At 45.8% G+C, this 24811-nt stretch overlaps 1 protein-coding gene across 1 annotated transcript in view; it reads left to right on the plus strand.

The window, feature by feature from the left end:
* Positions 1 to 24538, plus strand: part of Yars1 (tyrosyl-tRNA synthetase 1) — a 30939-nt gene extending 6401 nt beyond the window's left edge. Inside the window, exons 2-13 of the mRNA XM_075947057.1 lie at positions 1615 to 1761; positions 1905 to 2080; positions 5038 to 5167; positions 10444 to 10524; positions 11899 to 11991; positions 13897 to 14032; positions 14758 to 14843; positions 18653 to 18788; positions 19330 to 19427; positions 20461 to 20654; positions 22132 to 22273; positions 23764 to 24538. Coding sequence (XP_075803172.1) covers positions 1615 to 1761; positions 1905 to 2080; positions 5038 to 5167; positions 10444 to 10524; positions 11899 to 11991; positions 13897 to 14032; positions 14758 to 14843; positions 18653 to 18788; positions 19330 to 19427; positions 20461 to 20654; positions 22132 to 22273; positions 23764 to 23874 — 1530 coding nt within the window. The 3' untranslated portion in view covers positions 23875 to 24538. The remainder of the gene's footprint in view (positions 1 to 1614; positions 1762 to 1904; positions 2081 to 5037; positions 5168 to 10443; positions 10525 to 11898; positions 11992 to 13896; positions 14033 to 14757; positions 14844 to 18652; positions 18789 to 19329; positions 19428 to 20460; positions 20655 to 22131; positions 22274 to 23763) is intronic.
* The last annotated feature ends 273 nt before the right edge of the window (positions 24539 to 24811 follow it).

The following is a 24811-nucleotide window of genomic DNA, read 5'->3' on the forward strand; positions in this document are numbered from 1 at the left end:
GTTACCTTGCCTATGGGGCTCAGCACAGGGGGTGTTTTGGGAGCATGGTGATGCAATCCTGGGGTCCACTATCTGTTTTCAGGAGGGGTGGTTTCTTTTGTTATTTTTTAAGATTTATTTATGTGGGTGTTTGTGTGTATGGGCGGGTGTTTTGTCTGCATGTATGTTTGCATTGCCGGAAGAGGGCATCAGCTCTCATGAGACTACAGTTATAGACAGTTGTGAGCCTGCAGGTGGGAACGGAACCCAGGACCTCTAGAAGAGCAGCCAGTACTCATAACCACTGAGCCATCTCTCCAGCCCCTGTTTGTAGTTCTTAAACTCTTTGGGTGTGCCAGCCCATAACTTTATCAGGCTCACCATTTTAACATATTATTTTTCTATATTAACAGTCAAAACTTTATGTTCACGTTGTTTGTAAATATTTTTCTTTGCTTACGGCAGCATCTTTTAAGTCAAAACATATTATATTCATTTTGTCAAAACAAATTTTCTGTTCAAAACAATATGTTTTCAACATAGTTTCCAGGTTACACAAGAATGGCTTTGCTTGCTGTAGCATACACAAAGGCCTGGGTTTGGTGCATGACAAGGCATGGCCTGGAGTACACACCTGGACTCTAAGCACTTAGAAGTTAGAGGCTAGCCTGGGTTACATGAGACCCTGACTCAAAACAAAACAAAACAGAATGTAGGGTCAGAGGAGAATTGCTGACCCTTAATGATGGCAAGAGCAGTGGCAAAGATGCCTAAGCAGAAAGAGGAGGGAAGTAAGTGTTCAGCTGCTTCAGGGTCCTCTGTGAACCTCAGAGGAGTATGGAGTGCCGGGTCGTGATGGCATATGGGAGGCAGAGGCATGGAGCTCAATGAAGTGAGACTGAAGCAGATGACAGCAGAAGAGATGACTAAATTAAGGTGGCTCCAGGGTCTGATGAGATGGTCCAGTAGTTAAAATCACTGGCTGCTCTTCCGGACCTGGGCTTGGCTTTGATTCCTGGCTCCTTTCCTTTTTTGTTTTGTTTTGCTTTGCTTTGTTTTTCAAGATAGAGTTTCTCTGCATAACTCTAGCTGTCCTGGAACTCACTCTGGCTGGCCTCGGAACTCAGAGATCTGCCTGTCTCTGCCTCCCAAGTTCTGAGATCAAAGGTGTGTGCCACTACTACCAGCATGATTCCTACCTCCTATATGGAGGCTTACAACCATCTGTAATTCCCATTCCAGGGGATCTGACACCCCCTTCAAGCCTTCTGGGTCACTGCACACATATGGTGCACAGACATATGTGCAGGCAAAACACCTAATACATAAAATTTAAAAAGGAAAAATGTTTGTTGAGGTGACTACAAAAGGAGGGAGGGTAACTGAGGGTAGAGGGTAGATGGGCAGATCTGTGCCTTCATATCCTAGCATCAGTGTCATTTCCTGGAAGAGGCACTAGCAGCAACAGGAACAGCTTAGGTTGACTCTCAGCACTGAGAACATGTTTGGACTCCAGTGACATTTGCCCACAGGCTCTGAGCCTGAAACCCCAGTGACACACGACTTTGTTTGCAGGGTAAAGGATGAGCAAGGTAAGGGATCAGCATTAAACCGGCTCTTCTGCTTCCACAACAGGAGGTTCTGGGGGAAGAGAAGCTGAAGGAGATACTGAAGGAGCGGGAACTCAAAGTTTACTGGGGCACGGCCACCACAGGGAAGCCACATGTGGCTTACTTTGTGCCCATGTCCAAGATTGCTGACTTCTTGAAGGCAGGGTGTGAGGTAAGAACACTTGCTATGAACCAAGCTGTTGTCATTGTTAAATGACCAAAAGAGACCCTTAACAAGGGTGGGGGTGGGGAGGGAGTGGAAATCACTGGGGCCGATTTACATTTTGGTGGCTTCTTCTTATTGTTTTTGTCAAGGTAACAATTCTGTTTGCGGACCTTCATGCTTATCTGGACAACATGAAAGCTCCCTGGGACCTTCTAGAACTTCGAACCAGTTACTATGAGAATGTGATCAAGGCAATGCTGGAGAGCATTGGCGTACCCTTGGAGAAGCTCAAGTTTGTCAAAGGCACCGACTACCAGCTCAGCAAGTAAGCACGTGATCGCTCCTTATGGATTTGGTATGCCTTTCTAATTACAGGGTGGTGCAGTCCAGGTACTCTTTAAATTTGGGTTGGGAGCTACTTGATACTACCTGTTAAGACCCATTAAACAGTCTATACCCTTTGTTGGTTTAATTCACCCAGCAAAAATGTACTGACTTGGAAACGCCTAGGTTCTATCCTGTTTGCTACAGATACAAATGTAACCCTAACCCTAGCCAAGCCTCAGCCTCGGACCCATAGCCTGTGGCAAAGGGATGGGAAATGACCAGCCTCCCTTTCTCCTTCGGCCTCAGCAAATAATGATGAAAGAAATATGAGAGGAGGCGGCCATCTTCCAACAATTCTTATTGTTATGTTGCATGGAGATGCTAAGCCACCTTATGTCAGGGACAGATGTGGGCATTGGTGGCCCTTGGTATAGATGGGGCATCCTGAGATGCGAGGGGGTGTCTATACCTCAAAATAACTGCTAAGTCATGGGCACAGCATTGCTCGTGAGAGCCGATTTTAAAGATGTTAAAGCATATGCTCTCAGGAGTGTAGAGTACTGTCTCAGAAGCGGAGCACAGTTGACTGCTTGACCCTGGGAGAGTTAGAATCTCAGAGTCGGTCCAATGAGACAAGGTGCACCAAAGCACAGGAAAAGACTGAAAAATGAACTATATTAAAATGAAGGCTTTATAAGCCGGGTGGTGGTAGCACATGACTTTAATCCCAGCACTCAGCAGCAGAGGCAGAAGGATCTCTAAATTCGAGGACAGCCAGGCTGCTACACAAGGAAACCCTGTCTCGAAAAACAGAGAGAGAGAGACAGAGACAGAGACAGAGAGAGAGAGAAAGAGAGATTGCTATTTTATGAAGTCCTGCATGGAACTCCCAGAAAACTCCCATATCAAATTAAGACCTCTACCACATCAAAAGTAAAATTAAAAAAATATCAAGCCACAGGCTGGGGTGTGATTCTGTGGTAAAATAAATACTTGACACACATAAATTCTTGATCTCAAGCATACACGCACACACAAATACAAATGCAAGTCCACAAATGACCCAAATCCTTGTGACACATATAATTTAATATCCAGTTTTTCAAAACTTACAGAATCAGAGGCATAGTGGTATATGCCTTTAATCCCAGCACTCAGGAGGCAGAAACAGGCAAATTTCTATGAGCTCAGGATTAGTCTGAGCTACATGGTTCTAGGCCAGCTAGGGATACATAGTGAAAGACTGCGTCAAAAAATAAATAAATAAGCAAAAATGATGATTAATTTTTTTAGTGACCCAATCATGTAAAAAAAAGTTCAATTGAGTATTTCTTAGAATTCTCAAGTGATTAGTAATTATATGGAAAAGAATAATGGCCCCTGGTTGTTATTCAGAAAAATCGAGATTAAAATCATTGTGAAAAATCACAATGTAGTTAGTAAATGGAAAAAAATTTAAGAGGCAAAATAGATAATAAAATTCACAATAATTGGTCTGAAGAGATGGCTCTGTGGTTAAGAGCACCAGCTGCTCTTCTAAAGACTTAGGTTCAATTCCAGCACCAACATGGCAGTTCACGGCTGTCTGTAATTCCAGTTCCAGGGGATCCAACACCCTCACACAGACAGAACACCAATGCCATAAAATAGAAATAAATAGATCTTTTAAAAAAAATTGACAAAATCACATTGGGAAATGGTTTGGCCTTATCTGCTGCAATTTGAGATGCAAATCCCCCATGACCCTGGGACTCCAGGCCAGTAGGGGGATATGCCAGTGTATACCTGTGTAGACGCTTGTTTCCCGGCAACTGCTTACAGACACAAATGCAAAGCTGAAGAGCAGCAACAGGCTTAAGATAAGGTTCCTTTAGCGGGGGCAGAACTGGGTAGAATTAGGAGAGGACACTGGGTACTGCTGGGGTTTTCTTTCTTTTTGAGGTTTTTGAGATAATTCTGTGTGTAGCTTTGGAGCCTGCCCTGGAACTCATTCTGTGAACCAGGCTGGCCTTGAACTCACAAAGATCTGCCTGCCTCTGCCCCTGAGTGCTGGGATTAAAGGTGTGTACCACCACGCCCGGCCCCCCAAGGGTGATATTTTTAAAATTTATTTATTTTATGTGTATGAGTGTTTTGTTTGTGTGCATATATTCACACCCCTTGGATGCCTGTGCCCCTGGAACTGGACTTATGTACAGTTGCGAGCTACTGTGTGGGTGCTGGGAACCAACCCAAGTCCTTTGCAAGAATAAATGTTCTTAACCACTGAGCCACCTTGCCAGCCATATACCATATATTTAAAACTTTTTTTTTGATGGTATGGAAGAAAGATTGGAAATTTGTAGTATTTATTGATTAGGGATTCTAGAAGAGAGAAGGGGTTGGCAAAGACACAGTGTGTCACGAGATAATAGTAGAACATTTTCAAGAACCAAAAGGAAAAACAGAAATTTAAAGTAAGAGTTTGGATGAATAGATGGATCTCACGTTGTGGAAGTGATGGCAGTGCTATTTTTATTATTATTATTAATACAATAGTCTATCTGTGTGTATGCCTGCAGGCCAGAAGAGGGCACCAGACCTCATTACAGATGGTTGTGAGCCACCATGTGGGTGCTGGGAATTGAACTCAGGTCCTCTGGAAGAGCAGTCAGTGCTCTTTACCACTGAGCCTCTCTCCAGCCCCTTTTTTTCTGTTTTGTTTTGTTTTTGTTTTTGGAGACAGGGTTTCTCTGTAGCTTTGGTTCCTGTCCTGGAACTAGCTCTTGTAGACCAGGCTGGCCTCGAACTCACAGAGATCCGCCTGCCTCTGCTTCCCCGGTGCTGGGATTAAAGGCGTGCGCCACCACCGCCCAGCAGTGCTGTCTTTAGGACATCCTAAGATTGGGGGGCTGTCCTGGGACACTGAGGCCTGGGCTCAGTCTTACAGCTGTCTCCTCTGCCTTTCTTCTGAAGAGAGTACACGCTGGATGTGTACCGACTGTCCTCTGTGGTCACACAACATGATGCCAAGAAAGCCGGAGCTGAGGTCGTGAAGCAGGTGGAGCACCCTTTACTGAGTGGCCTGCTGTACCCTGGACTGCAGGTATGCAAGAGAGAGGGGAGGGTACCAGTTGCCTTTTATGTACTCTTTCATTCGTTTTTTAAGGTTTTTTATTAATGCATATTGCTATTTTGTCTGTGTGTGTGTGTGTGTGTGTGTGTGTGTGTGTGTGTGTGTATATATATATATATATATAGATGGCAGTGCTGTCTTTTTTTATTATTGTTATTATGTATACAATAGTCTATCTGTATGTATGTCTGTAGGCCAGAAGAGGGCACCAGACCTCATTACAGATGGTTGTGAGCCATCTGTATATGTAGGAGGGGGGTGTGGGTGTCCAATCCCCTAAAACTCTGGAGTTGTAGACAGTTGTAAGCTGCCATGTGTGTGCTGGGAATTGAACCTGGGTCCTTTGGAAGAGCAGCTGGTGCTCTTAGCCACTGAGCCACCTCTCCAGCCCTCTGCATTTTTCTAATGAGTGTTCAGAAGCTTCTCAGGCACTGGCTGTACCCTGTACTCACTCTTCAGGTACCCTGGCTCTTCTCCTTCCTGGATACTTCTTTACTGTAAGCCCCTGTCTCCCGTTTCCTTTCTGGTTTTTTGGGTTTTGTTTTGTTTTGTTTGTTTTTGAGACACCACCATGCCTGGTTCCTTTTTGTTTTTAAGACTGCTCCATTGTAAGTTCAAGGTTGACCTTGGTTACATAGCCAGAGTATAGATGGATGGACAGACAGAGAGGGGGAGAGAGAGAGAGAGAGAGATAATAGTGCTAATTAAAGTTATGGACTTCAGCCGGGTGATGGTGGCACGTGCCTTTAATCCCAGCACTCGGGAGGCAGAGGCAGGCGGATCTCTGTGAGTTCGAGACCAGCCTGGTCTACAGAGCTAGTTCCAGGACAGGCTCCAAAGCCACAGAGAAACCCTGTCTCGAAAAACCCCAAAAAAAAAAAAAAAAAGCTATGGACTTCAAATACTGCACAGTAGCAGAATGTTTGCTTAGGTTTGATCCCTAATACTATAAGGAGGGAAAAAGTTATTAAAATTTTAGCTCAACGCTGGGCATAGTTGGGTATGCCTTTAATCCCAGCACTCAGGAGGCAGAGAGAGGTGGATCTCTATGAGTTTGAGCCTAGGCTGGTCTACCAAGCAAGTTCCAGGACAGCCAGCACTACACAGAGAAACCCTGTCTCAAACCCCACCACCACCACCACCAAAAAAAATTTTTTTTCTTAGCTGAGGAAGGTGGCACATAAGTCTGTAGGATTAGCTACTAAAGAAACTAAGGTGGCTGAGTGTGGAGGCGCACACCTTTAACCCCAGCCCTCAGGAGGCAAAAGTAAATGGAAGTCTTTAAGGTCAAATCCAGCCTAGGAATTCCAAGCAAGCCTAGCAACAGAATGAACAAAAATTTGTTGTTTGTTGATTGTTTGTTTCAAGACAGGATCCCTCTGTGTAGCCCTGGCTGTCTTGGAACTCACAGAGACAGGAAGATCCTGAGTTCAAGGTGATTAGGCCTGTCTGGGCTACAGGAGGAATTATCCTCATTCCAGTTGTGTGTTTGTTTTAAGTACCAAGTAGTCTCCCAGTTGCTGAGAAGTGTTTTGTTTTACTCAATTTAAATATTTGTTTGTTTGTTTGATGTGTATGAGTGACCTGTCTTCACCCACACCAGAAGATCCCGTTATAGGTGGTTGTGAGCCCCCATGTAGTTGCTGTGAATTGAACTCAGGACCTCTGGAGGAGAAGCCAGTGCTTTTAACTGCCAAGTCATCTCTCCAGTCCCTGGTTTTTGTTCTTTTAAAATAAGGTCATGCTATGTACTTCTGCCTGGCCAAAAATTTGCACGAAGTTTCCTGGCTTTGCCTTCAGAGTGCTAAGATTAGAGGTATGCACCACCATACCCAACCTTTTTTAATTTTAGTTCTTCAATCAAATGGTGTAGATTTCTAGTCTGTGGTAACCATGTGTGGTTACTGCTAGGAGGTGCTAGAACAGACAGCCCAGAGAGAACATGCTCACGGTTACAGAGAAGTTCTGTGGACAGTGCTGGTGTAGCTAGCTTTTTACTCAGCCTTTCCGTGTGTCCTCTTCCTCACTCCTAACCTCAACTAATTATAATCTAAATTTTACCAGTGTTGCTTTTTAAAACTCTTAAACTCAGGTCTAGGGAGATGATTCAGTAGATAAGGATGCTTGCTCTTTCAAACCCCCAGCACCAACATTTAAAAAAAAAAGGCGGGAAGTGGTGGTGCATGCCTTTAATCCCAGCAGAGGCAGAGGCAGGCAGATCTCTGTATCTTCGTGGCCAGCCTGGTCTAGAAGAGCTAGTTCCAGGACAGGAACCAGAAAGCTACGGAGAAACCCTGTCTCGAAAATGAATTTAAAAAAAAAAAAAAGAAATCAATAAAATGACATTTAAGGGGGGGGGCAGGCAGTAGTGAGTTTGAGGCAACCTGTTCTACAGAGCAAGTTCCAGGATAGCCAGGGCTACACAGAGAAACCCTGTCTCAAAGAAGAAAAACAAAACAAAACAAAAAAAGCCAGGCAGGTGTAGGAACCTGCCTGTGAATCCCAGCACTTGGGAGGCAAAGACAGGGAATCCCCAGGCAAGCTAACTATTAATCCCACTTTATGAGAGTAAAGATCACCAATCCAAAATGTTCGGTCAAATTAAGCAAGCTTTATTTTCTGTCACACAGTTCCCTAAAGCTGTGTTTGAGAGAATAGGGGTGTGATAACCCCAAAACTACAAGGCTAGGTGTTTCCAAGGGTTTTTGGTTATGTAGGAACTTGGTAGAACATCTTACCAGGGTGGAGGTCAGGGTATGGGGTGTGGAATGTCAAATTTCAGAAAATGGGTCAAGACATGATCAAATAGTAATGAATTTATTTTGACCTCAGCTTCTTTCTCGTCAGGCTGGTCCATTACTAACTAGCAAAACTAGCCAAGTTTGTGAGCTCCAAGTTCAATGAGAGCGACTGCCTCAGGTGGAGCGATGAAGGAAGACACCTGGCAGCCATCCCTGGCCTCCACACGCATGTATGCACACACACTTACACACACATACCAGCTCTTAAACTGGGTCTTGCTCCACATCTCCATTGCTTTGGATCATGGGTGTGTTTCAAATAGACTCTTACGATAGCCTGCTAGTGATGCTGTCTGTCTCCAGCCTGCATAGGCCTCTGGTCCACGCCCAGCTGTGTCTGTAACTGATGTCTTTCTTCAGTGCTGGTCACATTTCTCCTTAAAACTGTTCACTGACAGGACAGTACTAAGGCACCCTCGTATGACACTCGTATGGTCTTATCTACTTTTCTTTCTTCTGTTATTACTATTTTTGAGACAGGTTCTTGCTTTATATAGCCTTGGCTAGTCTGGACCTCACTCTGAACCAGACTGGCCTTGAGCTCACAGAGATCCACCTATCCCTCCCTGGTGCTAGGATTAAAGGTGTGCACCACCACGACCAGGTATTTTAATTTCAAGACGAAGTCTGTGTTGGTCTAGCTGACTTTGAACTCTCTGTCCGCCTCTGCCTCCAGTCTTAAGATTGCAGTCACAAGCCACCAAACCTTGCCCTCCCCTCCTTGTCTAATCTTTACACTCAGCGCGCTCTACATCTCTTGAAGTTTGCTTTTGAAGACTGAATCAGTTGCGTTTTCCTAAACACTTCTCAGCCCTCTGCCCTCTCACACCGTCTCCTCTTTGTGGTAGAAAACCTCTACAGCAGTGGTTCTCAGCCCTTTAATATAGTCCTCATGTGGTGACCCCAACCATCCAGTCACTGTCATTGCTACTTCCTAGCTGTAACTTTACCACAGTTAGGAATCCTAATGTAAATATCCAATGGTCTCAGGCGACCCCTGTGAAAAGGTTGGTTGATAATCCCAGGGGTTACGACCCACAGGTTGAGAACCACCACTCTAGCTTTTTTGGTGGTTTTATTTATTTATTGATTGATTGATTTTTTTGAAACAGGGTTTCTCTGTGTGCTCTGGCTGGCCTAGAACTCAGAGATCTGCCTGCCTCTGTCTCCCACAGTGCTGGGGTTAAAGGCATGCACCACCAAGGTCAGCTCTAGATGGTCTTAAACCAAGTCCACCCTGCAGTCTGATTCTAGGAAGACTTCCCCACAGCCAGCTGACTGGAGCACAGGAATCGTTTCTTCCTTGGTGTTTGGTCTTGCTCCTCACATGAACATGTAGTTAGCCTTTACACGCTGTATGAAATGATTCATTTCCATGTCTCTCCCCAAGTAGGTAATTGAGCTTCTTACAGGAAGGATGTGGATCTGATTCATCCCTGAATCCACAGGCTGGCACCAGGCCTGACAAGTAACAAGTAGTAGACACTGTTCAGCTTGTAGTCCCTGGTTTACTGCTTTGGGGGCTTGGGTTTGCTGTTGTTGTTGTTGTCGTCTTGTTTGTTTTTGTTGTTGTTTGGTATTGGGAAAGAGTGGGACAGTTGACCTGCAATCCACTTTATAGCATAAATTGATCCAAAACTCACAACAATCTCTGTGTCTCAGACTCTTGATTGCTGGGATTGTAGTCATGAGCCCTATACCAAGTGCAGTGTTACGGTCCGCATGCATAAAGAGTATCAAGGAAACTGTACTCAAAGGCAAAGCAGTAGAAAGACTCTGAATACTGGGCCAGTGAGATTGCTCAGGAAGTTAAGGCACTTGCCAACCAGCCCCATATCCCAAGGCCCACAGGGTAAAGGGAAAGAATCCGCTCCTCCAAGTTGTTAGGAGAGCATCAGGCCTCATGTGTGAGGAACCTGTTCTCCCTTTCATATAAGTCATCATAAGCCTTTAGTTTCTTTCGAGGTTTGATGCTAGGGACTGAATCCAGGACTTTAAACAAACTCAGCATATGCTCTTACCACAGACTCAACTTCCCCCCAAACAGCATCTATATTGTTCAGGCTGGTCTTGACCTCATGACTTCAGGATAACCTCTTGCTTCTACCTCCCAGGTAGAAGTAGATGTCATGACAAGCAGACAGTTCTTTGATGTGACACAAGCTGTCTTATTCAGTGAGGGACCTCCAGCATCCCTCCCTCCCCCACTGAATTAGATAAACTAGGAGCATCCTGAGAGCGGAGCCTACACCGTATGCAGTAATGTCCACACACGCAAGTTACTCAGCAGCTGTTTCTGAACCACCGAGGGCTCTGTGTTATTTATTTCCCTCCTGGCTCTACCCTGTTTAAAAAAAAAAAAAAATCACATGATTTCAAATTTTCTGTATCAGACCCGTAGGGGACAAATACGGCAGACGTTTATACTCGTGTTTCTCTCCACAGGCTTTGGATGAAGAGTACTTAAAAGTAGATGCCCAGTTTGGTGGTGTTGACCAGAGGAAGATTTTTACCTTTGCAGAGAAGGTGAGTGGCCACCTCTCTCTCTCTTATCTCTGAGAGATACACAGCTGAAGCTAAGTCAGTTGTGGTGCGCAGTCACGCTGGACAGACGCACACTGGACGGGGGCATCCCGGCTCTGCAGTGTCTGGGACAGCACAGGTGTGAGCCAGCCAGGTCTGTCTGCCTCACCAGCCCACACTGTCTCGGTGCCTACCCAAAAGCTGCTCCAGGTCTTGCTGGATTTGATTCCTCCTGTTGCTCTTCTCTCCTAGAGCGTTTGGTTTGCCCTGCCCTGAGTTTCGTAGAAACCGCAGATCTCAGAGATGAGGTTTACCGGGGTTCAGGGGTCCGCACAAACACATAGTTCTTTTGTCAGAAAGAGCTTGAATATATTGAGAAGGTTGTTGTGATTTTAGTTTGGGAGTTGGGGCGTTTGTTGTTGTTGCTGTTGTTTTCTTAATGTCCAGGGTATTACACCTGCAAATATGGCTATGCACCAGAAGCCAGAGAAGGGTGTCAGATACCCTAGGCCTGAAGTCACAAGTGGTTGTAAGCCACCATGTAGATGCTGGGAACTGGACCCAGGTTTTCTAAAAGAGCAGTCAGTGCTGTTAATCACTGAGCCATCTCCAGCCTCTGAAGTTGGTCATTTTAGGCAAGGTGTAAAGAAAACAACTTAATCAGAAATATAAATTCCTAGAATACTTTGACAACTCTAAACCGTTCCTATCCTCTGACCTAATAACATCTGCTCCTGGAGACCTGACCTGAGGAAACAAGAACAAACAGACAAAACTTGAGTTGTGTGTGAGAGTGCTTACCACGTTAGGAATTTAAAGCAAATATTTAGAAATAAACATATCCAGTGGCAAAGAATTAGATAAAACTGTTACATGGGTTGAAGAGATGGTTTAGTGGGTAAAGTGCTTGCTTTGCAAACAGGAAGACTTGACTTTGAGTCACCACCACTCATTTAAATGCCTGCTGTCGTGGCATGTGTCTGTGTCACAGTCTAGGAAGACCCACGGACTCTGGGGCTCACTAGCAGCCAGTGTAGGCAAAACAACAAAACCCTGTCTCAAAAAACATAATGGAAAGGCAATTGAAGAACACATCCCAATGTCATCCTCTGGGCTTTATACGTACCCACACAGGTGAATGCACCCTCATATATGTATATACGTGCGTGCACACACATACACACACATATAAAATATGAATATTTGTTAAAGTCTGCTAACATAATGATGACTATTGAAAACTATATATGTTTATTAAAAAGGCAAGGAAGAATGTCTGGTACATAGTGCCCTGAAGTTGCTGGTCAGACCAGATGAGAACAGAGTACCGAGGAGAAATTTATATTAATATCTGCTATTGTTGTGCTTTCATTCCAGTACCTCCCTGCACTTGGCTACTCAAAACGGATCCATCTGATGAATCCCATGGTCCCGGGGTTAACTGGGAGCAAAATGAGCTCATCAGAGGAGGTAAACTACTAACCATCTTTACATTTTTTACATTTATTTTATCTATTTGGTGTGTGTGTTTGTATGTGTGTCCATGTGCCTTTACCAAAGATTACACACCTCCTTTCCCTTTTTTTTAGAACTGGGGATTGAACCTAAAGCCTCTCATGTCGGGCATGCACCCTTCCATAGCTCCATCCCCAGGCCACAACCACTTTCCCTTTTTTACACTGATTTGTTTGTATATGTGTGTGTGGATCCATACCTGCAGTGACCCATGTATATAGGTCAAGACTACGTAGGGAAGTTGGTTCTCTCCTCCTACCATGTGGGGACCAGGGATTGAACTCAAGTCATCAGGCTTGGTTTAGCAAGCCCTTTTACCCACAAAATCTTGCTAGCCCCCCACGACCATTTCTTGAATCTAGAAAGCTTCAGCAAAAGACAGATTGAAGACTCCAAAGAACAGTGCCCTAGCTAACTAGAGTCTGGATGTCTGTGCTGTGAGGCAAACTGTCATCCTGTTGTCAACTGTGCTGCTGACGACCAGGGTGATCAGGTTACATGTCTCCCATCATAGGGCTGTGGTCAAGTTCAAACCTATTGCTCTGGGCTTGGGGATGTCATCTACTCTGAAGGCTGAAGCAGGAGGATGGAAAGTACAAGGCAGCCTGGGTGGCAGACCCTTTTACCTGCTGAGGCATCTCGCTAGCCCTGGGTGGCAGACCCCTTTACCTGCTGAGGCATCTCGCTAGCCCTGGGTGGCAGACCCCTTTACCTGCTGAGGCATCTCGCTAGCCCTGGGTGGCAGACCCCTTTACCTGCTGAGGCATCTCGCTAGCCCTGGGTGGCAGACCCCTTTACCTGCTGAGGCATCTCGCTAGCCCTGGGTGGCAGACCCCTTTACCTGCTGAGGCATCTCGCTAGCCCTGGCTTCATACTGTTAATGAGTGATATGCCACCTCACATAACTAAAATCTCCAAATTTGTTCTTAGCCAAGAGATGGTAGCACACGCCTTTAATCCCAGCACTTAGAAGGCAGAGTTCAAGGCTAGCCTGATCTGCAAAGTGAGTTCTAGGACAGCCAGGGCTTCTCAGAGAAACCTTGTCTCAAAAAAAGGAATAAGAAATGTATATGGGACTAGAGAGATGGCTCAGTGGTTAAGAATATTTGATATTTTTTGGTTGTTGTTTTTGTTTTTAAGATTTATTATTTATTTTATGTGTATGAGTGTTCTATTTACATGAACAACTTTATGCCAGAAGAGGGCATCAGATCCCAACATAGATGGTTGTGAGCTACCATGTGGTTGCTGGAAATTGACCTTAGGACCTCTGGAAGAGCAGCCAGTGCTCTTAACTGCTAAGCCATCTCTCCAGCCCAAACACTCGCTGTTCTTGAAGATGACCCAGGTTCAGTTTCCAGGACCCACACCAGGTGGCTCACAACCGCTTGTTAACTCCAGTTCCAGACATCCAACATCCTCTCCTGGCCCCTGTAGGCACCTGCATGCATGTGGTACACATACACTGTTTTTTTTTTTTAATGGATGGATAAATAGTTAGGGCTTGGGATATAGCTTAGTTGAAAGAGTGTTTACCTAGCATACATGAAGCTCTGGGTTTGAACACTGCATAATGCAGGCCTCCTAGTACATATCTGTAATTCTAGCACTGGGGAGGTAAAGGCGGTAAGATCAGTTCAAGAATATCCTTCACTACATAGCAGGTTTGAGGTCAGCCTCAGTTACAGAGACCCTAGCTCAAAAGAAGACAGAAAGAGTATGTAATCCATGGTGGGGGAGGGGGGTGGATAGATCTGACTTCATTAAAATAAACTTTTTTAAGATTATGTTGTATGTTAAAGCTAGTTATATGTGTTCTCATTTTCAACCACAAGAGGTCTCTTTCCTCATGACTTCCAGGAGTCTAAAATCGACCTCCTTGATCGGAAGGAGGATGTGAAGAAGAAGCTGAAGAAAGCTTTCTGTGAGCCAGGCAATGTGGAGAACAACGGGGTTCTGTCCTTCATCAAGCATGTCCTCTTTCCTCTCAAGTCTGGTAAGAGTCCCCGGCTTATTTCTCAGGGGCCAAGCTGGGAGCTCCAAGTTCCTGCTATGACCTTGCTTAGGACTGTCATAGTCCTGATGCCGTATATACGATGCGCACTGTGAGCCGTCCCTCAGCTGTCTGGTGTGCATTACCAGGAAGGATCTGAGAGATTGTCAGCCTGTGGAGGATGTCAGAAATGAGAGAGGAGACAAACATGCTAAACTAGAGTTCTTTTTTCTTTTGCTTGTTTTTCAAGACACAATTTCTTGTAGCCCTGACTGTCCTGGAACTCATTCCAAGCTGGCCTAGAACTCACTGAGATGAACTTGCCTCTGCTTGCTGGGTGCAGGGATTCAATGTGTGCACCACCACTGCCCAGCTGAATACAAAATAATTCGAAGCCATGATTTTTGTTGAATACACAGTGTGGCTGCTTATCCAATTAAAGAACAGGAAGGCTCGTTGTAGGGAGCTTATCTAATGCGAGTCAGCTCCTGGGAAGGCTCATTGTAGAGTGCACGGCTAAATAATCCCAGCACCAAAAAATGAAAAAATCGAATGCCAGGGCTGGTAAGAAGACTGGTGAAGGTAAAATGCTTTAAATATGATGCGTGTGCACATGTGTGTGCACAGACACATACACACAAATTAAATAGCAAATCTACAAATAGTGATGCGTTGGGTGGAGGAATATTGTGTCTGCAGTTACTGACTGGTTTCTTGGTATGTTGTAGAGTTTGTGATCCTGAGAGATGAGAAGTGGGGTGGAAACAAAACCTACACCGTTTACCTGGAGCTGGAAAAGGACTTTGCTGCCGAGGTAAGGCTAGAGGAAGAGTGAATACACCCTGAAGTCTAACAGTCTCTCCCTCCCGACTGCCAATCTAGTGAACGAGCCACACACCTGTCCTGATTTCCTCTGAGACTGTTTTTTTTTTTTTTTTTTTTTTTTTTTTTGGTTTTTCGAGACAGGGTTTCTCTGTGGCTTTGGAGCCTGTCCTGGAACTAGCTCTTGTAGACCAGGCTGGTCTCGAACTCACAGAGATCCGCCTACCTCTGCCTCCCGAGTGCTGGGATTAAAGGCGTGCGCCACCATCGCCCGGCCTCTGAGACTGTTTTGTTAACGACTTAGATTTGGATTCAGGTAGCTTATTAAGTAGATGGGCAAATGCCTAAAATAGTGATCTTCATCACCCTCCAAGGAGCTAGATGCATTGCAATAAAGAGCCTTTCTCCATGGCTGCACCTACAGGCACATACCCATACCAGACATTTATATACTGGTATAGGAGGTACTTCTGTATTTATGTTGCTTTCATTGGTTGAATAAAGATACTGGCTTGGTCTTTTGATAGGGCAGAATTTAGATAGGTGGAGTAGACCAAACAGGATGCTGGGAAGAAGGACAGACTGGAAGTTGCCATGATTCTCCTGGTTAGACTCATGCCAGTAAGCCACAGTCAAGTGGCGATACACATTAATGGAAATGAGTTAATCAAGATGTAAGAGTTAGCCAATAAGAGGCTAGAAATAATGGGCCAGGCAGTGTTTTAATTAATACAATTTCCGTGTGGTTATTTCAGGGGTTAAGATAGACTGGTGGGGGGCTGGAGAGATGGCTCAGTGGTTAAGAGCATTGCCTGCTCTTCCAAAGGTCCTGAGTTCAATTCCCAGCAACCACATGGTGGCTCACAACCATCTGTAATGAGGTCTGGTGCCCTCTTCTAGCCTTCAGGCATACACACAGAAAGAATATCATATACATAATAAATAAATATTTTACCAAAAAAAAGATAGACGGGGCAGCCAGGACAAAAAGCAGGCCTGCCGGGCAGCCAGGAGCTGGGCGGCAGGATACAGCCCGCTCCTCTTTCTACAATATACATAATTAAAAATAAAAATCAAATCCTTCGTTTAAAAAGAGGAAGTAGGCATGTTTAGTTAGAAAACAAGTCTGTATTCTGTCTTCACTATAAGAAGAGTTTCCCAGAGGAGAGACTAGGTTTTCTTGTGACTCCAGAGGATCAATACAATACTGTGGGTTGGGAGAGAAGGGTTGGAGACAGTTCAGTGGTTAAGAGCACTTTCTGCTCTTACAGAGGACTGGGGTTCAGTTACCCACATCAGGCAGCTCACAACTGCCTGTGACTCCGGCTGCAGACTCTGCTGTGCTCCTCTTGCCTCCACAGACAGTAGTGTACACACACACACATAACTTTTAAAAGATGAAAAAGATTTATATACATATATTGAATTTGTTTTGGGGTTTTTTGTTTGTTTTGGTTTTTGGAGAAAAGGGTTATATTGGATTTTTAAAACGCGGTCCTTCTATGTAGCCCTGACTACCCTGGAACTCACTGACCTCCGCCTCCCCAGTGCTAGGTTTAAGGTAGTTACCAATATGCCCCAATTAAGAGAAAGTTTCTAATAGACTGGAGAGTTGGTGACAGTGGGCTGACTCACTTGGCTTTGCATTCCCTTCCCGTAGAAGTGGGGGGGCAACAGCTGGGGAACAACTTGGGGGAAGCTAGATGTAAGCAGGTTTGAATGGCAGCCGAGAGACTCTGATCTCTGAGGTCTGGAAGCTCGTGTGGCCCATTTAGGGATGTGTTGAAAATATTACTCTGAAACCCTTCTCTGTTGTCTGAGGCAGGCCACAGAACCCACACCACTGAAAGCAGTTCTTTGTGGGAATGCTGAGCAGAATTAGAAGGAATGCTTCTGGAAAGTTCTGCAGCCGCATATTCCCACAGTACTTGCCACAGTGGAATTTCAAGTCTGGTGTGTCTATGTATTTTAGATTTTCATTGCCTGGGACACAAGCCACTCTAGTGACATGTGGCTGTGGAGCACTTATGGTGTGGATACTGCAAGCAAGAAACTGAATTTTAATTTACATCCGGATAGCTTCAGGCCTAAAGCTTTCATTCAAAGTTAACTATTCCCAAGGAAATGAAGACATAGCTTCAGAAACAGAAATGCTGTCATTAATGTATTACAATATTCATACTTAAGGATGTCCCTTCAGAATATCTAAGTACTTCCAGATTAGATTTAGGTACAAAAAGATAACTTCAGGATATAGACAAAATACTGAATTTCAACTTGGAGGTGGTGGCACATGCCTTTAATCCCAGCACTATCCTGGAACTCCTTCTGAAGACCAACGTGGCTTCTGAACTCAGAGCTGCGCCTGCCTCTGCCCTGAGTGCTGGGATTAAAAGTGTGCGCCACCACACCGGGCAATGTGCCTGTGTTTTGATAGCAGCATTTCATGTGAGGTTGTATGTGGAACTTTTCTTGTGTTACCGTTGATGCTCAGACTTCGGAGCATTCCAGATCTGCCCTGCAGGTGAGGATGCGCAGCTGCACTACCACGGAGCAGTGCCGCTCACCACCGCCACCATATTGTATGGTTCGGTCCTCACTCTGACTCAGATATACCTGCTGTCCTCCTCATTTTTATTTATTAATGGTTTAATTTTTTTTTTTTGCTTGTTTATTGTTTTCTGAGTCTGAAGCTTGCACAATGCCTAGGCTGGCCTCGACATAAGCAACTTTCCTGCCTCAGCTTTTCGAGGGTTGAGGTTACGGGTGTGAGTCGCACGTGCCCAACCTGTTTTTCTCATTTTATAAGTGAACCGAGACTGGGCTGAGGATGTAGCTCAGTGGTAGAGAGCTTGCCTAGCATGTACAAGACACTGGGCTCAACCCCTAGTACCTCAAAAGAAAGAAAGGAAGAAAATAGTAAAAGTCATCATCATCAAAACTTAAAAGGGGTTACACCACTAACCAGAACGTTAATCCTTACAAGTCTAACTTGGTTTTCAGACCTTGGGTTACCTGGGTGAACATTTTCTTGTGGGTAACATTTGGCTTATGGCTCAAAGCATAAACAGAAAAACAAGAAGAATAGCAGAATTAGAATAATGAGTGCCAGGTAAAGATGGTGCACACCTTTAATCCCAGCACTTGGAAGACAGAGGCAGGTGGATCTCTGCAAGTTTGAGGCCAGCCTGGTCTATAAAATAAGTTCCAGGAGAACCAGGGCTATGCAGAAAAACCCTGTTTCAAAAAACAAAAACAGAAACAACAAAAAAAGAATGACAAGCACATTCAACCTATGAAAGTCCTTAAGCTAGAACAAAATGCCAAGTCAAAGGATCTGGATGCCAGGCTGAGTGCAGTGGCAAGCGTTTGTAATTCCATCATTCATGAGGCTGAGGCAGGAGGGTTGTAGGTTTGAGAATAACCTAGGCTACATAGTGAAACTTGTCTAGACAGGCAGGCACCCGACTTTGGGACAAGTCATCTTTCTCTTTTCTACCTTGTCTTATAAGAATGTTGTAAGCCGGGCGATGGTGGTGCACGCCTTTAATCCCAGCACTTGGGAGGCGGAGGTAGGCGGATCTCTGTGAGTTCGAGACCAGCCTGGTCTACAGAGCTAGTTCCAGGACAGGCTCCAAAGCCACAGAAAAACCCTGTCTCGAAAAACCAAAAAAAAGAAAAAAAAAAAAGAATGTTGTAAATCTCAAGACTGCTGGGAACATGTCTGTCTCCCGTGTCGCCTCTCTCTAATAGATTCTGGCGTCCAGGCCTCATCTCAACAGGCCTTGTCTTCTTCTGTAGGTTGTACACCCAGGAGACCTAAAGAATTCTGTTGAAGTCGCCCTGAACAAGTTGCTGGACCCCATTCGAGAAAAGTTTAATACCCCAGCCCTGAAGAAGCTAGCCAGTGCTGCCTACCCAGATCCTTCAAAACAGAGTAAGGCCAGCTGGAAAGGCGCCTGGAACTGGGACTGCACATAGAACCTCCTAGTGTAGTCTGTGTTCACTCAACCTGCCCCTTGGGTTTGGTGAACTTGTCCCCAGTTGGTATTCACAGTGGTGGTCTGTTCACAGTTGCTCAGGCTTCCTGAAAAATCGCATCTTAACAGCCTCCCTGCTCCTGTCTCTCTGCTTCTGTCTTGTGAGTTGGTCCTCCAGTTACCCATGATGCTGAGGTGCTGCTGTAGATACCTTTGTGTGACCCATCCAGAAGAGAAATACCCATAGGTGGCCAGACTGCTACAGGCCCTGCCTTGCAGCTTACTTAGTAACAGAGAAAAGGCAAGGTGGGAATTGTGGTGTCCCTTCTGCAAGGCTGCTGGGTCTGTGGTAAAGTGTAGCTTGGTGGGTGGGCTCTGTGCTTCTCTCCTAAATCCTGCCTGGTTTCAGTAGTCTCATCCGGCGCAGTCAAAACTGGCCTGCCATTGGGGTGGGAGAGGAAGAGAGTCCTGACTCCGTGGCGTTCTTCTCATTTCTAGAGCCCACTGCTAAAGGCCCTGCCAAGAATTCAGAACCAGAGGAAATCATCCCGTCCCGGCTGGATATGCGTGTAGGCAAAATCATCAGTGTGGAGAAGGTACTCATTTTTCACTACTACCCAGAGAAGCGGAGGAGGGTTAGGTTTGTATTTCCATTTGGAGGAAACCTAGCTAGAGAAGGGAAGTAGCATCCCTGGGGTCATATTGCAAAGCAGAAGCCAGGTGTCTAATTGCAGGCAGTCTCTGAACTTTATACAACACAGCTAGGAACCTGGAGAGACGGACATGGGTCAGAGAACTTAGCCATTAATGTGGCCCGATGTACTATGTACCAGCTTGCCTGGACTAGCTTCTGGTCTTACCTTAGGTCGGCCAATTGCCCCTTAGACAGTGGTTGCAGGGAGGTGGACCTCCATTTCTGCAGACAGGTCATGTGATCAGTCATTGGCTGGGAACCCTTGTTCTAGGCCTTTTTAACACTGGTGTTGATTTGCTTGACACTGTATGGCCATAAGCCTCCCAACCACTGGACAGACTACTTGATGTGGCTGCTGGTGCTCCCACCTGAGATAGTGAAGCCAAGATTCATCCACTCTACCTCCCAGACATCTGGAACCCTTGGTGTGGTACTTGGGGCACAATGGTGGTCACTAACAGTCCAGGCTACCTAATTTCTGCTAAGAGATTTTTCCACAAGCCATTAGGGTCATTTTCTCACCTCTAGCCCCTTGAGGAGTAAATGTTCCTTCAAGGCATGTTCTCAAAGCCAGGCATGATAACACATGCCTGTAATCCTAGGACTTGGAAAACTGAGGCAGGAGAATCACCGCAAGTTAAAAGCCATCCTTCGCTACATAAATGAAAAAAGAAAAAGACAGGTGCAGGGGAGCTTTGGAGAGAGCAGATGCGGCAATGGCTCACCAGGCGTTTGGCCTACTCCACTCTGACCATCTCCCGTTTGCTTGTCTATTAGGGGTTGAAGGGAATGTGCCACGTGTGGAGGTTAGAGGACTCATTTCTCTCCTTCCCCGATATGGCACCTGGGAAGCTAACAGGTGGTCGGGCTTGGCGGCAAGCACCTTTACCCACTGAGTCATCTCTCTGTCCCTGACAAGAATTTCTTGCTGGCAGCACCCAGATGCAGATAGCCTGTACGTGGAGAAGATTGATGTGGGGGAAGCTGAACCCAGGACTGTGGTGAGCGGCCTCGTACAGTTTGTGCCCAAGGAAGAACTACAGGACAGGCTGGTGGTGGTACTGTGCAATTTGAAACCCCAGAAGATGAGAGGAGTAGACTCCCAAGGCATGCTTCTGTGTGCATCCATGTGAGTGAGGATGGGGAGGTCAAGCGTGCGGAATTAGTCTGTATGATGCCCTCTGTATGCCTTGTGCAAGCCCTAAGAAAATGCCCCTTCCACACTGATGCTAAAAGATAAGGCATGAGCCAGGTGATGGTGGTGCACGCCTTTAATCCCAGCACTGGGGAGGCAGAAGTAGGCAGATCTCTGTGAGTTTGAGGCCAACCTGGTCTACAAGAGCTAATTCCAGGACAGCCAGAGCTACATACAGAGAAACCTTGTCTCAAAAAAGGAGGGAGGGAGGGAGGGAGGGAAAGAAAGAGAAAGAAAGAAAGAAAGAAAGAAAGAAAGAAAGAAAGAAAGAAAGAAAGAAAGAAAGAAAGGGTTAAGGCTTGAAAAGGGTTGCTGTGCCAGGCGGTGGTGGCACACGCCTTTAATCCCAGCACTCGAGAGGCAGGCAGATCTCTGTGAGTTCCAGACCAGCCTGGTCTACAAGAGCTAGTTCCAGGACAGGAACCAAAAAGCTACGGAGAAACCCTGTCTTGAAAATCAAAAAAAAAGAAAGAAAGAAAAGAAAAGGGTTGCTGTGTGTAAAAGATACACTGTTAAGATAAAACTAGATCAGTAGTATGGCACAGTAGCACACATCTTTAATTCCAAAAGATCACCAAGAGTTCAAGGCCAGCCTGGTCTACAAAGCAAGTCCCAGAGCAACATAGTGAGACCCTGCCTTGAAAAAAATTTTTTTTTTTTAGTTAAAAAGTAAAATGAAAATGGACAGATGTGCCGGGCGGTGGTGGCGCACGCCTTTAATCCCAGCACTCGGGAGGCAGAGGCAGGTGGATCTCTGTGAGTTCGAGACCAGCCTGGTCTACAGAGCTAGTTCCAGGACAGGCTCCAAAGCCACAGAGAAACCCTGTCTCGAAAAAAAAAAAAAAAAGAAAGAAAATGGACAGATGCTGGGCATGGCAGCACCTACCTTTAATCCCAGCACTTAGTGGGGAAGGTCTGTATAAGCCTAGTTTACATATCAAATTCTAGGCCAACCTGAGCTACACAACTCAGGTTGGTGGAGCTCTTGCCAGGCTGGCGAGCTCAGAGTTTGTTCTCTGGCACCTCATAAAAGTGAGTATGGTACCCACACCTGTGATCCCAGCACTAGGGAAGTAGCGGCAGGTGAAATCAGTTCAGGTACAGCCTGGGCCACATGAAACTCTCCAAACAAACAAACATAAATGAAGGTGTCACACTACAAGTAAGAGGTGGATCCCAAATGCAAACCTGTTGTGACTGGGTACAGATCATTGCTGGAGACCCAGATATTACTCTTTCCAGAAAAAGAGGTATTGAATCCTGGGCTAAGTGTTCAGAGATGTGGAAAGGTGACCAGGACCTTCTGGGCTATGGCACTAAGGACATCCTAAATCCCTTTAGGGCCCCGAACACTTTAACATCCACAGCTGTTGGGAAATCCATCATCTTGCCTTTTGTCCTGTTTTTCTAGAGAAGGGGTGAGCCGCCAGGTTGAACCCCTGGACCCTCCGGCAGGCTCTGCTCCTGGAGAGCGAGTATTTGTGAAGGGCTACGAGAAGGGCCAGCCAGATGAGGAGCTCAAGCCCAAGAAGAAAGTCTTTGAGAAACTGCAGGTAAAATGCTACTGTCCTCCCTTGCCCAGGTTGCCCCAATGAGCTGTTAGAATTAGCAGTTGCCAGCCGGGCAGTGGTGGCGCACGCCTTTAATCCCAGCACTTGGGAGGCAGAGGCAGCGGATCTCTGTGAGTTCGAGGCCAGCCTAGTCTACAAGAGCTAGTGCCAGGACAGGCTCCAAAGCTACAGAGAAACCCTGTCTCGAAAAAAAAAAAAAAAAAAAGAGCAGTTGCCTCGTTCCCACTTCCGCACTGAGTGAGGGACTTCAGACACTTGCTTGTCCATTTGATCACAGTCTGAGAAAGCAGCAGATGGGAGCTCCTCCCCATTTTACCTCAGGCTTTGACCTTCCAGGCCAGAGCAAATAAATGAATCTTGAGTAAGGCACTCACTAATCCGAATATGGCCTGCCCCAGTTGTCCTGGACTCACACATTAATTTTTTCAATAAATATCACGTTCAGAAAAAATAGTCACGTTCAGAATATATGTGTCAGGCACTATTCTAAATTTCTGAACTATACCAGTGTAACAAATTAGCGCTCTATTTATAATAACAAATATTATAGAAACTGTGTTAAAGAGAGAAAATATCCACGGTCTTGCTGGGTATGTTGGTGCCTTTATGTAATTCCAATACTTAAGAAGCAGAGATAGGAAGAATGCCCCAAATTCATGCCAATCCGGTTTTAAAAAGGAGGTCCAGGCCAACCCGGGGCTAGGGCTACACAGTGAGACCTTCTCAAAACAAAAAACATAGACATTTATTTCCAGTCCTGTCAATCAAGGCTACTAAAATAAGCCTTGATTGCCTCCTTCAGATCTTCTGCTGGACAGAGGAGCATTTGGGTTATTCTGCTTTTCATTCCTGAGGACTCATGTGTATGGTGTATTGAGGCCTATAAGCTGCTATAACCGGCTTGGGGTGCATTTCAAGCAAGACCCTAGGTTTTTGGGGGTTTTTTTTTTGTTTTTTTTTTTTGTTTTTTTTTTTTCGAGACATGGTTTCTCTGTGGCTTTGGAGCCTGTCCTGGAACTAGCTCTGTAGATCAGGCTGGTCTCGAACTCACAGAGATCCGCCTGCCTCTGCCTCCCGAGTGCTGGGATTAAAGGCGTGCGCCACCATCGCCCGGCGAGACCCTAGGTTTGATCCCTGGCATCATCACACATACCAGGGCTGCAGTGATATCAGTAAACTAGAAGTCTTTGTATTTATTCATAGAAGTGAATGTGCTTATCAAAAGATAAAAACATGGGAGCCTTTGGGAAACCACTCAGAAACGCTGAGCCAGGGATCATGTGTTGTAGAGCACACCTTCAATCCCAGCACTCAAGAGCAGAGGCAGGAGGCCAGCCTGGTCTACACAGTGAGTTCCAGGACAGCCAAGACTACTCAGGGAGATCCTGTCTCAAAAACCAAAGTCAAAAAGTTGGGCCAGTTTATGTTAATAATGTAGTAATAATTTTTGTTTGTTTGTTTGTCTTGTCCAGGCCGATTTTAAGATTTCTGAAGAATGCGTTGCACAATGGAAACAAACCAACTTCATGACCAAGCTGGGGTCCATCTCCTGTAAATCACTAAAAGGGGCTAACATTAGCTAGCTGGCCCAGCATCCTCCTCACATTATCCGCCGTCTCAACTTGTGGTACCCATCACCCGTTCCCACCTCAGGACACTGAACCTCCAAGTCTGGAACTGTTGATTAGACATGGGACTTGGTAAGGGACAGCTTACCTTCCTACCATCTGGGATCATCCCACCTGACTGCGAGGAAATTGACTGCTTGGTAAGGACGGCTGCCCAGTGCAGGCAGCTGTACCTCTTTCCCTTGGCAGCTGACTTGAGAAACCTGGTTTCAATAGAACCAAGAGAAAAAGTTTATTCCACCATCCTTGTAATTGGAAAAACACGGGTTTCCAAGCTGGAATCTAGTGCCTGATCTGGGCTAATTACAGTTTCTCCCCAACAGGAAATTGTGGGATTTGAAAAGAAGGAAAAACGGCCTAGAGGTCTACCAAGCATCCCAGGGCTGGCAACATTCTCAAGGCCTGCCTACCCTGAGGCTTGGCACCAGTGGCAGGGTCTGCCCCAGCTCTGGGGTTTCCCTGGATCTGGCTAGGTTGGGACTCCCTAAAGCAGATGTGCCAGCAGCAGGATGGGCATGGACTGACACAGTGTGGTGCTTTCTTCAGAATGGGATACTTCATAAGGCATCTCAATCCAATCACCACCACTGTCAAATTCAAATAAAGTGTCTGAACAAGGGTGTCTGGGTGGATGTGTCTGAACCACACTAACTAGGAGGTGGCAGCGGCTATATCACCAATCTAGGACCGCTGACTTTGGGATGGGGCAGACATGTAGATGACAGACACCGAGTTTCCCCCTGCTTAGTACTAAGCAGGAGGCAGGAGACCACCTCTTCTGACTGCAGCTCCAGAGCACTGCCTGTCCTAGCACAACCAGGCCTTGTGTGGTTCATCAGCAGGGGATCGGGTTCATACAGTTGTGAGACATGCGCTCCGCAAACCTCTTTAC

Source organism: Microtus pennsylvanicus, chromosome 13 (assembly GCF_037038515.1).
Source record: "Microtus pennsylvanicus isolate mMicPen1 chromosome 13, mMicPen1.hap1, whole genome shotgun sequence".
NCBI lineage: Eukaryota > Metazoa > Chordata > Mammalia > Rodentia > Cricetidae > Microtus > Microtus pennsylvanicus.